Source organism: Antedon bifida, chromosome 7, assembly GCF_963402885.1.
Source record: "Antedon bifida chromosome 7, ecAntBifi1.1, whole genome shotgun sequence".
NCBI lineage: Eukaryota > Metazoa > Echinodermata > Crinoidea > Comatulida > Antedonidae > Antedon > Antedon bifida.
Genome location: NC_136232.1, coordinates 25,636,714 through 25,654,193, shown reverse-complemented (window position 1 = coordinate 25,654,193; position 17,480 = coordinate 25,636,714). Strand labels below are relative to the sequence as shown.

The 17,480-nt window shown below is 34.0% G+C and overlaps 1 protein-coding gene across 1 annotated transcript in view; it reads left to right on the top strand.

Moving 5' to 3' along the window:
- Positions 1–17,480, top strand: part of LOC144847403 (dynein axonemal heavy chain 5-like) — a 96,089-nt gene that overhangs the window by 59,015 nt on the left and 19,594 nt on the right. Inside the window, exons 20-46 of the mRNA XM_078703740.1 lie at positions 451–716; positions 997–1,197; positions 1,460–1,945; positions 2,353–2,471; positions 2,656–2,955; positions 3,399–3,639; positions 3,998–4,197; positions 4,663–4,816; positions 4,973–5,239; positions 5,351–5,479; positions 5,590–5,808; positions 6,126–6,272; positions 6,506–6,678; positions 7,019–7,197; positions 7,790–7,977; positions 8,103–8,432; positions 8,801–8,908; positions 9,030–9,141; positions 9,280–9,467; positions 9,820–10,062; positions 10,475–10,753; positions 11,152–11,274; positions 12,139–12,390; positions 12,730–12,852; positions 13,181–13,423; positions 14,133–14,285; positions 14,394–14,534. Coding sequence (XP_078559866.1) covers positions 451–716; positions 997–1,197; positions 1,460–1,945; positions 2,353–2,471; positions 2,656–2,955; positions 3,399–3,639; positions 3,998–4,197; positions 4,663–4,816; positions 4,973–5,239; positions 5,351–5,479; positions 5,590–5,808; positions 6,126–6,272; positions 6,506–6,678; positions 7,019–7,197; positions 7,790–7,977; positions 8,103–8,432; positions 8,801–8,908; positions 9,030–9,141; positions 9,280–9,467; positions 9,820–10,062; positions 10,475–10,753; positions 11,152–11,274; positions 12,139–12,390; positions 12,730–12,852; positions 13,181–13,423; positions 14,133–14,285; positions 14,394–14,534 — 5,564 coding nt within the window. The remainder of the gene's footprint in view (positions 1–450; positions 717–996; positions 1,198–1,459; positions 1,946–2,352; positions 2,472–2,655; positions 2,956–3,398; positions 3,640–3,997; positions 4,198–4,662; positions 4,817–4,972; positions 5,240–5,350; positions 5,480–5,589; positions 5,809–6,125; positions 6,273–6,505; positions 6,679–7,018; positions 7,198–7,789; positions 7,978–8,102; positions 8,433–8,800; positions 8,909–9,029; positions 9,142–9,279; positions 9,468–9,819; positions 10,063–10,474; positions 10,754–11,151; positions 11,275–12,138; positions 12,391–12,729; positions 12,853–13,180; positions 13,424–14,132; positions 14,286–14,393; positions 14,535–17,480) is intronic.

The window sequence follows — 17,480 nt, the reverse complement described above, 5'->3', positions numbered from 1 at the left end:
GGGTTATGATGCTCGGCTACCAATCAAAAGGGTCTTGGGTTCAAGTCCTGTCGTGACTGGATTTTTCAAACAATTTACAACTTGTTGATATAAAGTTTGCGGTACACCACGTATATTAGTTTTGAAAAGAACTGTTGAGTTGAGTGAGAATCGTGTACCGGGAACTTTATATCAACAATTTATTTCGCCATGCAAACCTTCAAACAATATAATTTACAACTCCATTCCCCAAGAATTTGTTTATGTAGAACATCTTGTGTATATGTTTGTCTTGTGAACAGGATTGCCACCTTTAAAAAGGATAGTGAATTAATTCGCTTATGGTTATCCTTGGCAATTTGCCTAAATATATAAATAAATAATACAGATAGTACTGATAACAATAGTGGTAATAGATAGATACATTATCTACAATACAATTTATGACAATTACCTTCTTCTAATTTTTAGGTACAAGATTGTCCTTAGATGCAATCAAGCGTAGAATGCAGACTTCAACAAATAAGTACACACTTACTGCATCCGATAAAGACGATGAAAACAAGATAGCTCTTTTTAAGTCCGACATCGTCCTTGCGATCCCGACTGTTGTTATGCGACCCAGTCTTGACGACGTTCAACAGACCGTGAACAAAGCAGCACAGGTCATATTAAAGATGGCGCAAAATATCCCACAATGGGAACAGACCTTGATTAATCAAAGATCCGCCATAAAGGTAGACTAAACATTTATTTTTTTTTATTATAATTATGGTACAAACTTGTATTGATGTTAATTAAAAACAATTAGCAAATAATTGCTTGTCTCGCAGTATATGGTATAGTTTTTAGTATACTTAGCTGGTCAATTCTTAAAATAATTATTACTTATTTTGATCTTTCACGCATCTTTTTATCTATTTTTTTTTTTGTATAAATATCTGTTCTATTTTGTTGAATGTGTGGAAAATAAATCAAACAAACAAACTGTTTATTAGCAATTTGTTTTTTTGTTAGGAAATTGAAGAAGGGGATGACAAGGACGATGCGAAGGTTGCTCTATTGAACATGACCCAGAAACCATTGTACAAGGTGATCTCAGAACATAAGGACATTATCAAAGTTGTGATTACTTTAAACTCCATCACCAGTACCTTCAAGACAGAGTGCCTTGAGGTTCTTGCAAGTTATAAATCTTTCTCAGAATTGTGGAATGAGGTAATTTTTAATGTAATAGAAATAAACTGTTGTGAAAAAATGTGGTGTGCCCATATATGGACATGATGATGTCATATCACTACCATATTTAGCTATATCACCACCATATTTGGCTATATCACTACCATATTTGGCTATATCACTACCATATTTGGGCATATCACACTTTTTTGTCAATCTAGTTTGATAGTGTAGACAGAGCTGAACTTTGTCAGTGAAAAGAAAAAACTAAAAAATGTTGTTTTTTTTTTTTGCCTAATAGGACCCAGAAGATAAGGTAAAGCAGTTTATGGAAGAGAAACCTCTTCTATCTGAAATTGAAGCTCAAATCAGATACTACCAAAACTTGCAGTCATCAATAGAAGAATTACCAGTCACTCGTAAAGTAGGAGCAATAGTATGTGTAACAGAGAAATTACTTAATGCCCTCACCGCGGAAGCAACAGCTTGGAAAAACGCATTTGGACGCGCATTGAACACAAAAGCCAGCATGGACATGATGGAGATCTTCGATTTCATTGACAACCTTCAAAAGAAGTTGTCGCGACCAATCAAAGACCTTGATGATGTTCGAGCAGCCATGGATGCATTGTCTGTGATCCGTGAGTCAGAGGTTAGGATTGACATGACGATTGGGCCGATTGAGGAATCGTACACGTTGCTGAATAAGTTTGAATTACATTTTAACGATGGGAATGCTGAGAAGGTAGACAGCTTGACATACGCCTGGCAAAAGGTCGCCACTCAGGTAAGTCATTATAACTAATAATTTATTAGGTTTTATTACAGTTATGGTCCTGTACTCTCCTGCCATACATTTTGTAAAGCTCTGTCTACACTATCAAACGAGTTTGACAAAAAAAGTGTGATGTAGTGATATGCTTAAATATGGTAGTGATATGACATCATCATGTCCATATATAAGGACATCGTCAAGTTTGATAGTGTAGACAGAGCTTAAGAAGAAGGTGGTTGGAGAAAAACAACCAAAACATCAAAGATATTCCCAACATTCCTTTAAAAAACACATACTATACCACAAACCTGAATTTACTAGTGTTTTTTCCGCTGTACAAACTTTGTAACAATTTTGTTATTTGAATTGTTAATTATTATAAATTTATTTATGCCATTTTATTTTCAATATTCTGACAGGCATTGCAAGTTCAGTCACATCTTCTGATCATTCAACCAGAATTCAAGTCTAACCTCCTAGAGGGCGTGGCACAATACCAAGGCAAAGTACAAGCCTTCTATTCAGATTATGAAACCAGGTAATTTTCTTTTCATTTAAATTTTATAGTACAGAAAGCTCTCGAACATACTATTCTTGATTCTCTTAACATTACGCCATATTTCTCTTGCCTAATTTGTATTAGTTTATCAAATTGAAATATGAATATTGAAATATTTATTGTTCAATTATTACTTTTCTAACTTTGACTTCTTTTCAAACAGTGGGCCAATGGTGCATGGAATCCCACCGACTGAGGCTAGCGAGAGACTCCAGCTTTTCCAGGCTAGGTTTGATGAACTTTGGAGGAAGTATGAGACCTACTCTGGAGGAGAGGAGTTGTTTGGTCTTCCAATCACAGAGTACCAAGATCTACAACGTATCAACAAAGAACTGAGATTGCTACAGAAGCTGTATACATTGTATAACCTTGTTATTGATAACGTCAATGGCTATTATGATATCCCATGGGTTGAAGTCGATATTGAGAAAATCAACCAGGAGTTGTTAGACTTCCAAAACAAGTAAGTGTAGGATTGTGTTATTACTCGTATTACTGGGTCCGTTCAGACTTAGTTATTTACCCGGGTAAGTTGGTTTCATGGGCCAATTATCACTAACTTTGGTCGGTAAGTCACCAACTTACCTGGGTAAATGAATAAGCCTGAACAGGCCCATAGTTATCAGAATTATTACAATCGCCTTTTTTCATCAATCAATTCTATTTAAAAATACTCACCCAGGATAAAATAAGTTCAATATAATTAATATGTTGTAGGTACCTTGTAGTAAATTGTATGGCCTAAATAGGAGTATATAAGACTAATATATTATGATTCCCCGATTTTTTAATACAATATTTCAGAAATTTATTAGGTCCACTTCAATATAAACTTTATTCCTTTTCATAGGAATGCAATGATACCTTCATCAACAAAATTAATATTTTCTTCTTTTTTTTTTCAAGATGTCGAAAGCTTCCCAAAGCACTTAAAGATTGGCAAGCATTCTTAGATCTTAAGAAGAAGATTGATGACTTCAATGAATGTTGTCCGTTGTTGGAACTAATGGCCAACAAGGCTATGAAGACACGTCACTGGGACAGGCTAGCGAAGCTCACTAGCCATACGTTTGACGTGGAATCGGACGCATTCCAATTGCGCAATATCATGATGGCTCCTTTGTTAAAATTTAAAGAAGATATCGAGGTAATAAACTAACTAAAATATATATTTACTTTTTCAGAAATCAACTTGGAAGTATTTAAAAAAAAAAGTTAAATAAGTCATTTTCAATTGTACATTTTGTCAAACCTGAATTTTTCAAAGTGTCTTCTTTACAGTCTAGCTTGTTATTGATTGTAAGCTAAACACGCTTTTACGTTTTCAATTGTTAAATGGAGAAATGACAAACAAAAGGCTTGCACTAACCAAAATATATCTTATGGACACCAATTCTAATTATCTTACATCTATTAACATTATATACCAGTTCCTACCCTATTACTTTAAATAATTACTTTAATAATAATGATTTACTTAACGATATTATTATGCTGGTTTCCAGGATGTCTGCATTTCAGCAGTAAAAGAAAAAGACATCGAAGCCAAGCTGAAACAAGTTGTGCTAGAGTGGAGTCAGCAAGACTTCCAGTTTATATCCTTCAAGACAAGAGGTGAATTGATGTTGAAAGGAGATGCCACGACAGACACTATCTCATTGATGGAGGACAGCCTCATGGTTCTTGGTTCTCTCATGAGTAACAGGTTAGTAATGAAAAATGTTAAAGCTCTGTCTACACTATCAAACTTTATGTGACAAAAAATGTGATGTGCCCATATATAGACATGATGATGTAATATCACTACCATATTTTGGCACATCACACTTTTTTGTTAAACTAGTTTGATAGTGTAGACAGAGCTTAATATTTTAGAAATCCTTAGAATTTCTTTGTCTTTTTAATAAGTAGTAAAATTATAAAAAGTTTAGAATGTTTGTATGGGTTAGTGTTACTCTCATTAACACCCTCAAATGTTGATTTTTAAAAAATGCTTTAAAAGCCGATCCTGTATTTAAATCTTCATTTTGTTAACAATAATGTTATGTCAGAAATTTAGTACATTATAGAGCACACATTAAGGGGACGCATTTGGTACCCAAGAAAGTGTTCCTGATTATGGATATTCCAAAGGAGTGTTTCTACTACATTTTACCATTTCCACTTTCAGGTATAATGCTCCCTTCAAACCTGAAATTCAGAAGTGGGTGCAGAAGTTGTCAAACACGACAGAGATCATTGAAAATTGGATGCAAGTACAGAACTTGTGGGTTTATTTGGAAGCTGTGTTTGTAGGAGGAGATATTGCTAAACAGCTCCCACAGGTAATACAATTTACAATATAAAATCAGCAAGTTGTGGAGACCTTCATGAGCTTCTGTGCAGTTTATTTTAGACCATATTTATTATGTCCTAAAAATTAAAAATGTGGTACTTTTATTATTATATTCTAATAATTTTATTGACTTATTGAATTTTAGGAAGCCAAGCGTTTCAGCAACATTGACAAGTCCTGGGTTAAGATCATGCAGAAGGCTCATGAGAACACCAATGTGGTGCAGTGTTGTGTCGGAGATGACACCATGAACCAGCTGCTACCCCATCTACTAGAACAGCTGGAGATTTGCCAAAAGTCATTGACTGGATACCTGGAGAAGAAACGACTCGTCTTTCCAAGGTTCTTCTTCGTGTCTGATCCAGCCTTGTTGGAGATTCTTGGACAGGCTTCTGATTCTCATACAATCCAGGTAAGAGGAAGATGTTTGCTGTTAAAGATTGTCTCTTATTTATGCTTTGGATTATTTTTTTAATGAATCAAATTATAAATATTAACCCATTTTATTTTTCTTTTCTTTTAGGCTCATCTTGAAGGATTGTTTGATAATGTAAAGACGGTTGATTTTCATGAGAAGAATTACGACCAGATTCTTGCCATCGCTTCTAGAGAAAAAGAGAAGATTGATCTAGACGTCCCAGTAAATGCTCAGGTAATAAGTTATAATTAGCACTATTCTACAGTTTAAATAAATATGCAAAGAGTACGTATTATGGTAGTGTTTCAACAATTGAAGTTTGAATTATATATTTTTTTCTGCAGGGTAATGTAGAATTATGGCTCGGAGAACTACTAAAGACAATTAGACGCTCTATTCATGGGGTTATCAGAACGGCCCATATTTCCATTCAAGACAAGGAAAACTTTAAGTTGATCGAGTTTGAGAACACATATGCAGCTCAAGTAGGCTTGCTAGGTATCCAGATGCTGTGGACAAGAGACAGTGAAGATGCCTTAAAGAATGCCAGGGCTGATAAGAAGGTACATACGTGGTGATTGTACATCTAATCTAATTCTTAAAGAGACACACACCATCCATCATGTCTATCAAAATTGACAATATTATCAAATGTTTTTCATTGTTATTATGAAATATTCATTTTGGTACAACAATATATGTTAATTTGTTTATATATACAAAATATATTTATCTGTTGATTACAGTAGCCTTTTATTGTATGTCTGCATGCCAAAAATTAATAAATTGTATAATCTCTTTGTAAAACAGTCTTTTTATTGTACATTCTGTAGTAATTAAAATGTTGTATATGTTTCATATTTGTATGATTGTTTATTAGATAATGTCAACGACCAATCAGTATTTCATGGACATTCTCAACACGCTCATTGATGTCACAACGCAAGACCTAACCAAATACGAGAGGACAAAGTTTGAAACACTTGTTACGATTCATGTACATCAACGCGACATCTTTGATGATCTGGTTGGTTTAAACTTTCTTAATTTAGATCGATAATTAATTATCTGTTTTTGATGAAAATTTGGGTGCAATGCTCCTTGAAAACTTATTATTTATATATTTCTATCATAGCAATATTCTTTGGAAACTTAATAATGACATTTCTATCTATCATTCTAGGATAAAATGTTTTAATGAATTCTTAGTTCTGCCACAAGCCTTGTCTTCTATGTGTGTTTGTATTTTATTGATTACAGGTCCGCATGCACATCAAGTCCATCAATGACTTTGAGTGGTTGAAGCAATCTCGTTTTTATTACAATGATGACACAGACCAGTGCTTGATCTCAGTCACAGATGTTGACTTCAGTTACATGAATGAGCCGGTTGGATGCACTGATCGTCTCGTCATCACACCACTCACTGACAGGTATAAATTGGGACACAGAAACTGCTCCTATGGAACACCTCCATTCCTTGAACACTTCCCCATAAACGAATAAGATACAATCGCATGAAAAATAAAGAGCGTACTCATTTCAGCTCGTCTGATTGGCTACATCCTTGAACCCATGTTATAAGATACAATATGTATTACATGGCCAACCCGTATTCAAGGGATACCACTTTAAAGGAGACATTTTGTTATGTTCAGAAAGTGTCTCTTTAATAGGTTACAGAAGATTACATTTGCAAATATTGGAAAACTACATTTATTCAGTAGATATGTTTAGTTAGTTGATTGATTGATTGCATGTTATTTTTTACAGGTGTTACATCACACTATCACAAGCCTTAGGAATGAGTATGGGAGGTGCCCCAGCAGGACCTGCTGGTACAGGCAAGACAGAAACCACCAAAGACATGGGCAAAGCACTTGGCAAATATGTGGTAGTGTTTAATTGTTCAGATCAGATGGATTTCAGAGGGTTAGGAAGAATTTACAAAGGTAATTTTTAAAATGTTGCTTATTAGAGCTACAACTAAATTGATACATTGGATTAACTTGTGGTTGGAATAATTGCTAGCCAATATTATGCTCCTGGGTTAAAATCCTTAACCTGCTCTGTCACAGTAACCAGAATTTGTTACCAGTGTCTTGCTTAATACTCCCAGGGCCCTTGTTCAAATCCTAGATCTCCTCTTCCACAGTACCATCACTTATCACAAATATCAAATGCTCACTTACTAATCCCAGAGCCCTGGTTCAAATCCTGGCTCTGTTACGCCACAGAAGCAGGATGCTTTATGACCCCAATATTGCCACTAAACTCGTAAAAGTTAGTTATAGTAAACATACTGTAATTCGTATAAAGCTCTTTTTACAATCAAAGTAAGTTGACCAAAAATGTGCCCAAATATGGTAGTGATATGAAATCATCATGTCTATATTTGGGCACATCAAATTGTGTTGTCAAATAAAGTTTTATAGTGTAGACAGAGCTTAAGGTGTCCTTTGATTTATTTCTGGTTGCTGAAATAAGCAAAACCTGTGTCATTTATATCAACTTTGTGATGTCACCTTTTTCTTTATTTCACAGGTCTTGCTCAGTCTGGTAGTTGGGGTTGTTTTGATGAGTTCAACCGTATTGAGCTTCCTGTGCTGTCTGTAGCTGCCCAGCAAATTGCTATTGTACTCACATGTAAGAAAGAACGCAAACCAACATTCATCTTCACTGACGGCGATGTCGTCAGCATGGACCCAGAATTTGCCATATTTTTGACAATGGTAAGATGTTATTTTATCTTCTAGAAAAAAAGTGCTTTTGTAAGATTTGCCAATAATACTTTTTTCATCTTTTAAAATACAATTACATTTTTGTAAAATTAACATCTTTTCATTTTGCTCTTTAGAATCCAGGTTACGCAGGAAGGCAGGAATTACCAGAAAATCTAAAGATTCAATTTCGTACGGTAGCCATGATGGTTCCTGACAGACAGATCATCATCAGGGTCAAACTTGCTAGTTGTGGTTTCCAAGGAAACGTTTTGCTTGCCAGGAAGTTTTACACTTTGTACAAACTTTGTGAAGAACAGCTTACGAAGCAAGTTCACTACGACTTTGGGTTGAGGAATATTCTGTCGGTGTTGAGAACGCTAGGAGCTGTGAAACGATCAAGTCCAAACGACAGTGAATCCATGATTGTGATGAGGGTATTACGGGACATGAACCTATCAAAATTGGTATGATTTTAAATTAATTATTTGTTTAGGCTTAAGCTTTGTCTACACTATCAAACTTTATGTTACAAAAAAATGTGATGTGCTCATGTGTGGGCATGATGATGTCATATCACTACCATATTTGGTAATATCACTGCCATATTTTGCCACATCACACTTTTGGTCAACTAGTATAATAATGTAGACAGAGCTTTATGCCAATCACAAGGGAAAGTTTGAATGATCCGTTGCTTGTGGTCAAATTACTTACATGTTGTTTACATCCTAGTAGGAATCAAACTGCAAGTATAAAGTTTATACTCATAGGTTTATTTTTTACAACGTAAAACTGAGATTTTTGAAATTTAAATTTATAAATCTTGTTATAGGTTGATGAGGATGAGCCCCTATTTTTGTCTCTGATTGATGATTTGTTTCCTGGTATGCAGTTGGACAAGGCTGGCTACCCTGACATTGAGGCCGCTATTGAAAAACAGGTACATACAAATATTTCATTCTTAATATAAGTTTTTGATGACAAATTTGCCTTGTAAAAACTATAGCTTAAATATATTCAGGAATTATCTAAAGTGTTATAATTACATCTTTCATTAACAGGTAAATGATGCTGGCCTTGTTTTTCATCCACCATGGGTACTAAAACTCATTCAGCTGTTTGAAACACAAAGGGTTCGACATGGAATGATGACATTAGGACCAAGTGGTGCAGGTAAGTTGGCTTCCTTACTTAATAGCATAAAGTGTTCTTAATATTCTTACTGGTACTGGTTGAGGTAACCATACTACATAACAATAATATAAAAACTCTATATTACTGTATATGAAAAAATATTGTTTTATATTTTAGGAAAAACAAAGTGTATTAACATCTTAATGAAAGCTATGGGAGACTGCGGCTCACCCCATCGTGAGATGAGAATGAACCCTAAGGCCATCACGGCACCTCAGATGTTTGGAAGACTGGACGTTGCAACAAATGATTGGACAGATGGTATATTCTCAACATTATGGCGCAAAACTCTCAAAGCTAAAAAGGTAGGTCTATCATATCTATTTGATTGTCCTCCTAGAGGTGTTTAAAAGGATTGGAAAGTGTTCCCTTAATTGTCCTCCTAAAAGAGGTGTTTGAAAGGATTTGAAAGTGTTCCCTTGATTGTCCTCCTAAAAGAGGTGTTTGAAAGGAGCTATAAGTGTTCCTTTGGTTGTCCTCCTCAAAGATCTAATGAATTGAATTTAGGAGATATCAGTTGGCATGTATTTAAGCTTTGACTTTCAGCATTGCGACTATCTTGTTGCTATTTCATATAGGAACTTGTGTTGATTGTACAGAAGTAGATCTTAAAATGCTATCTTTGCACCAACAATATCACCATTATTATCATTTTAGAATGAGAGCATCTGGCTTGTGCTTGATGGCCCAGTTGATGCAATCTGGATTGAGAACCTAAACAGTGTCTTGGACGACAACAAAACGTTGACCCTTGCTAACGGTGATCGTATTCCAATGTCGCCAAACTGCAAGATTATCTTTGAGCCTCATAACATTGATAATGCATCACCAGCGACCGTGTCCAGAAATGGAATGGTGTACATGAGCTCTTCCATTATGGACTGCAGTCCAATCTTCCAAGTAAGTTACAAAATACCTATACCTATATATCCTCTGTATAATCCCACTTCGGGTCTAATCCCACCCGCTACTTTATGTCTGATTTCACAAAGAGGCATATCCACGGGTATAGTCCCAGTATTGACTTTTGGTCTGGATGTAAGCCTCTATCTAGCCAGTTCAGAAAGGTTTTTACAAGAAATGCTTAACAATTTTTTTTTTGAACCAGGGTTTCCCTGGGTAATTGTCTCACCCCCAAAAGTCGGCCCAATTTCGTTTTCTATGGGATGAGATTATACCAGAGGATATGCGGTACATTTTTCTGAAGTATGAAGTTTTAGTAGAAATATAGTAACTTTCACATAATCTAATAAGGAGATTGCAAAATCTCTCCAAAATGAAATTAAAAATAAAAATCTCTTTTGGTTTCTAGGGTTGGATAAACTCACGACCAGTAGCCCAGCAGGGTGTCTTGTCTTCCTTATGTGAGGAGAACTTTAAGAAGATACTAACCTACTCAATCCAGAGCCTGAACCCACGAATGGACTTACTTGAGTGTATGTACACAAGGCAGACTATTGACCTCTTAGATGGACTAATTCCTGCTGAAGACAACCCTAACCAACCAACTGCAGAGCATCTGGAGAGACTCTTTGTCTTTGCTGTTATGTGGTCTGTGGGAGCACTGTTGGAACTTGAGGACAGAAAAAAGGTATCTTTGAAATTTAACCTATTGAACTGTTTAAGATATATTGTCCTAAAAAAAATAAATTTTTTAAAATTTTTTGTTGAATATGCCATTTTAATGTCTCATAATAGTTATTCACTTTGACCAAAAGCTGGATCGAAAAAATAATAATTTATCTGGAAAAAAATGTAATTTAAAGCAAAAAATACCTAAATTGTCTGTTTATTTTATCTTTTTAAAAGTGAAATAATTATTTTTGTGTGAAGTGAATAGCTTTATTAAAACTACAAAATAGTTTATTGAAAGTCTGGTTATATTAATCTTTATTTTCATGTTTTTGGGGGACAATACATCTTTAAGATTAGTATTCCCGTAGTTTATACCGATAGCTTTGATATATATTTTTGTCTTGTTTCTTTCAGTTGGAGATGTTCATTAAGTCTGATTGTTCTCTTAACTTGCCTAATATTGATGACAGCAGTCAGGATACAATATTTGAGTATGTTGTAAATGATCAAGGAAAATGGGAGCATTGGTCTATCAGGGTATGAAAAGTTTTTTGAACTTTTTATTTTTTTTGTCTTTTGTGAGATACACTCACCTTTATTTCCTTTTTAGTACAGAGAGAAAAAAAAACATTTATGTTTTAACCTTGTAAACATAAACGTTTGTTTGCAACCGAAATTGCTGTTTTTGTTTCATTTCTTATATGCTTTTTGAAATATACATTAGTTTCATTTTTACAAATATAATAAAATAAGTATGTACATCGTCAATTGTACATAAATGGCTTTTTATTGTGAGATAAGATATATATTTATTCATCCAATAATTTTTTGAAATTTGCTTTTCTTTGGCATTGATATATTGCTTGCATTGTAGTTTAGTTAACATACATTCCTTCCAGCCATAAAGCCTCAATTGAAATTGTAATGATGACAAACATCAAGTAACAATATCTCAATACACTGTAAGATACATCACATGTTACGGGGAACAAATCAAATTTAAAATCTAGGATCAGTTCTCATGGTCAAACCATCACTACCTATGATCATAATGCCATTTTAAAAATGCAAACAATTAAAGATGTATTGTCCCCCCAAAAAAAATGAAAAATAAAGATTAATAAAATCAGATTTTGAATAGGCCATTTTGCAGTTTTAATAAAGTTATTCATTTCTGTAGGAAAAAAAATGGTTAATTTTTACCAACAATCATTGTCTGACATTTTAGGTATTTTTTCTTTAAATTACATTTTTTCAGGAAAATAATTTTTTTTGGGATCTAGTTTTTAGTTAAAGTGAATAACTATTGTGACATTAAAATGGCATATTCAACCCAAAAAAATTGGAAAAAAAATATTTTTGTAGGTGGACAATATATCTTTATTTACTTGAATCTTGTAGGTACCACAATACCTGTACCCTACTGACAGTACACCAGAGTATTCCTCCATCCTGGTTCCAAATGTCGACAACATCCGTACAGACTTCCTGATCAACACCATCGCTAAGCAAGAGAAGGGAGTGCTTCTGATTGGTGAACAAGGCACAGCAAAGACGGTCATGATCAAAGGATATTGTAACAACTATGACCCAGAGCAACATCTGGCAAAGAGTGTCAACTTCTCCTCAGCCACAACACCAAATATGTTTCAGGTATTTAATGCATCATCACGAATGGTGTACGTCTTGTGACTTGGCTTGTCATAGATTTGTTTATTTTTCTTTTTCTTCTGTCATAACTCTTCCAAAACTAGACTGGAATATCTCTAAAACAAAACTTTAAAAACAATAAATATAACAGTCCCAAATTCTTTCTTATTATTTAATATGCATTTGCAAAACCAATTGTAATATTATCCTTTTAAAAATCCAGATGTGTTATTAGTGAATGCATTACCCACTATAAACTTCTGTGTAGTAAATATAATGTAAGCAGTTTAAATAAAAGGTTTAATTGCAGAATTTTTTATCCTGAATCTTCTTGTGTTTTAGCGTACTGTTGAAAGTTATGTTGACAAACGTGTTGGTACGACGTATGGGCCTCCCGCTGGCAAGAAGATGACAGTGTTTATTGATGATATCAACATGCCAGTCATCAATGAATGGGGTGATCAGGTAAAGAACATACTTCATATTTTGAGTGAGCCTGAACCCTGCTGATGTACGTAATTACGGTTCCACTGTTTTAATCGCTCAGCCACATATACATAGATTTTGCATTATCTGGGCTTGAATATCATCACATAGGCAGATTTGAGATTTTTGTTTAATCAAAAATTATAATCCAAAAAATAGGACATGAGATTGAGTTCAGCACTTCATGTTTAGGCCCCTATTTCAAAATCCTCGATCTGCCACTGGTGGTTTAATACTACAAACCCAGCCTAGTGATATGGAGGTCATGGGTTCAAGTCTGCTATTTACATAACTTATTATTCCTTAGATCACTAATGAAATTGTAAGACAAGTGATGGAGAACAGAGGGTTTTACAACTTGGAGAAGCCTGGTGATTTTACCAACATCGTAGATATCCAGTACATCGCTGCCATGATCCAACCTGGTGGAGGGCGTAACGACATCCCTCAGCGTCTTAAACGACAGTTCAACGTCTTCAATTCCACACTGCCTTCCAATCAGTCCATTGATAAGATCTTCTCCACTGTAGGGACAGGTCATTATTGTAAGGTGAGATGTTTTATTTATTTATTTTATTTATTTGTTCTCTTCAGTAAAAACTCTGTTTGCTCAGTACACAAAACAGTAAAATTACAAAACAATTAAAACAGACCAGATTACATTTTTTTTTTTAAAGAGCACATTTATTTTATTTTAATCCATGCTAGTATAAAACAAAGCAAAAAAAGCTTTTACAAATAGTGGTCCCTTAAAAAGCAAATTACAGAAAAAATATTAAAATATTTTGTAATTATTATTGTTACAATCTCTAAGTTTAAGACAAAAATGTTTTTAAAACATTTTTCACAATCTGTGTAAAATAACAATTTATAAACTACTTTTACATTATAGTATTTTATTATATTTATGCTAATTTCAATTTTTTGTAGGAGAAAAATTTCTCTGTAATATATAATTATTATTGTTACAAATCTCTAAGTTTAAGACAAAAATATTTAAACATTTTTCACAATCTGTGTAAAATTACAATTTATAAACTACTTTTTCATTATAGTATTTTATTATATCATTTATGCTAATTTCAATTTTTTTGTGGGAGAGAAATTTCTCTGTAATATTTAATTATTATTGTTACAACCTCTAAGTTTAAGACAAAAATATTTAAACATTTTTCACAATCTGTGTAAAATAACAATTTATAAACTATTTTTACATTATAGTTTGTTATTATATTTATGCTAATTTCAATTGTTTGTAGGAGAGAGAATTCTCTGATGAAGTCATTGACCTTGCCGCTATGCTAGTCTCTTGCACCAGACATCTATGGCAGAGTGTCAAAGTAAAGATGTTACCAACTCCAGCTAAATTCCATTACATTTTTAACTTGAGAGATCTTTCTAGAATCTGGCAGGTATGTACATTTTTAATTGAAAACCCCTAATATTATAATGAAACAATCCATATAAATACAAAAATAATTAATAATGTACTCATTTTGACTGTAACATTTTCTGTATAGGGTATGTTGAACACCAACAGTGAGGTTGTGTGTAACCAGTCAGTGTTACTAGCATTATGGAAGCATGAATGCAACAGGGTTATTGCTGATAGGTTCACCAACCAAGAAGATAAGAATTGGTTTGAATCACAAATTAAAAAGGTATGTATGTCTAGGACAGCGAACTATAAGCGACTTCGATAACTCCAGAGGGCGCCATATTTCAAAGGACAAAAGAAAAGTTCCATAGATGCGAGACTGGGGCAATGTAAATTTACATCACCATGCTAGGGCCTAGATGGAAGTTTTTGTCCTGATTGACCTTGTAAATATGGCACCCTCTGGAGTTATCGAAGTCGCTTATTGTGTTATTTTGTTGCTTGTTGTATGTAGGCTGGCAACACGGAAGAATATATTTATTTTAATTTGTTTTACAGATTTTGCTTCTGATACCTAAATAGTTTTTAATTGTTATACATAAATGACAACTAAGGACAAATATTGTTTGTGTCTGATTTTCGCAGCTAATTCCAAAACTAATTTTGTGATTTTAGTTACCTGGAAGCAGGCTAATATTATAGCTTTCGGTTTTACAATATTTAAAACTAAACTAATTGTTAAAGTACATGCTATCCACCAAAGTGTAACAACCTTTTAGTTGCATCATGTGAACTTTGTAATGCATTTAATGTGAGTGTGTTAGATGTTAGGGATCTGGAATATGTAGATTCAAGCAAACTATAGTATCTTACATTATCTTGCTAAATGTATATATATAGACATTTTACAGGCTTAGTATACATTAAAAAAAATTCTAAAGAAAAAATTGAGTTGAACAAATTATAGCCCTGCCTTTCTTCTAAATACACTTATTGAAACATGATTATTAATTTAGATATCATATGTTCTAAATTCTAAAAATTTGCAAATTATTTTGGTGCTTTTAGTATTACAGTATTTCTTGGTATATATCAGTGTAAGCTATCAGTCAGTCTGTCTCTCTGTTCTCATTGCTTGCTTGTTGTAACCTCTTCTTTCCAATCACAGTGTCTGAGCCAACATATACATTTTCAGCTTGTTCTGTTATATTGTCATCAACTGAACAGTAAATCTCATTTTCTGTCATTATGTTTGAAACGTCAGAAGTGTTACCGATGCTAATGTTGTCAATGTTTCTTTGCAAGTGCACAACAGGTACAGATGTCTTCTGCTGTTTCCTCTTTTGGTGTTCATAACAACACACAGCAAACACAAGTAAAACTATCAGTATCATGTTACTTGTTAACGATATCTTAGTTATCTTATTAGCTGTCGTGGTTTCTGTTGGCATGACACATTTGATATCTTGAAATGTGGTTATTGTTGTCATGTCATCTTCAATTGTGAATGCTATCTGATCAGATCTGTTCTGAACATCAGTACTCGCCCGACACTTCACAGTGTAGTTACCAGCTGGTAAATTACTAAAGCATCTTTCATCTGTCTCTAGCTGGTCATCATTATCTGTCAATTCTTCCTCATTCAAACTCCAATTATAAATTTTTTTGTCACCAGGTCCACCGTCTGCATAGCACTTGAAACAATTCTGGTTCACATCAACTTCAGGTGTGTCACATAACCTGGTAACCTCTACCTTTAATTGGGAGTGAACCGGTAATATCAACGTGTAACACTTAATACTCACATATGTTCTTTGGTTTAGATTTGAAATACAGTAGAAAAGTATTCCTTCTCCGGAATGAAATCCTTCTAATGTCTGATTAATTGTAGTGTTGTCAGCATCTAGAAGATGAAACTGTGTAATGTTGTGTTTTCCTTGGATCCAACCAATTGTGATGTCATATTGGATGTTGTCATATTTCCTGATGTCACATGACATGTTTACTCCCTCTCCTTCAATGATGTCTTTCATATTGTCACAGTACAGTTTTACATACAGTGGTTGATGTGGGCTCCATGTGACCTCTGATGAAGGAACCACATAGTGTGAATTATCATCATCGTGACATGTGTATATTCCCTTTTCTTGAACAAAAGAAATAAAAAATTGGCATTTAACTATGAAATCTTTTCCCGGCAATACAACTGTTTTCTGTTCACTTGATGGTGTAATTGTCACAGGTTGCTTAGTGTTTGATAGGTAATAAAAGCCTCTTTCAAATTGTACCAACTGTCGTGAAGCTCCATGTCTGAATATCAACAAGCAGATCACCAACACATTAAAGAATTTCAAAGTCATCTTTAACAACCTCTCAGTATTGTTTGTGAAAATACACCCTTCTAGTTCCTGATGTCGCCAGCGATAAGACTGAATTGATGTTTGTATTTTTATAGGTTTATAATATTGTAATATTTAGTATTTTGAGTTTTGGTTTTTGTTGCTACTGTAATATCGAAACTAATTTTGTGAAGAACAACATTTACATGAGCTAACATAGTCAGTCAGTCTCTCTGTTCTCATTTCTTGCATTTTGCAACGTTTGTTTTCAATCACAGTGTCAAAGGTAACATAGGAGTCCTATATTTATTCTTTTGTATGATCATCAATTGAACAGTAAATCTCATTCTTTTCAACGGTTTGCGAAACATTCAAAGTGTCACCAACATTAATTGTGTCATTGTTTCTTTGATGGTGCACAACAGGTACAGGTGTGTTGTGATGATTCCTCTTTTGTTGTTTATAACAACACACAACAAACACAAGTAAAACTATCAATATCAGTATCATGTTACTTGTTACCAGTATTATGATTATTGTATTAGCTGTCATGGTTTCTGTTGGCTCGTCATATTTGATATCTCGAGATGTTGTCGGTCTATTTGTTGTCAAGTCATCTTCAATTGTGAATGTTATCTCATCAGATCTGTTCTGAACATCAGTACTCACCAGACACTTTACAGTGTAGTTACCAACTGGTAAATTACTAAAGCATCTTTCTTCAGGTTCATTGTAATTCTTGAATTCCTCTCCATTCAAATTCCAATTATAAATCCTCTTGTCACCAGATCCACCTTCTGCATAGCACTTGAAGCAATTCTGGTTCACATCAACTTTACATGTTTCATATAACCTTTTAACCTCTACCTTTAATTGAGGGTAAACTGTCA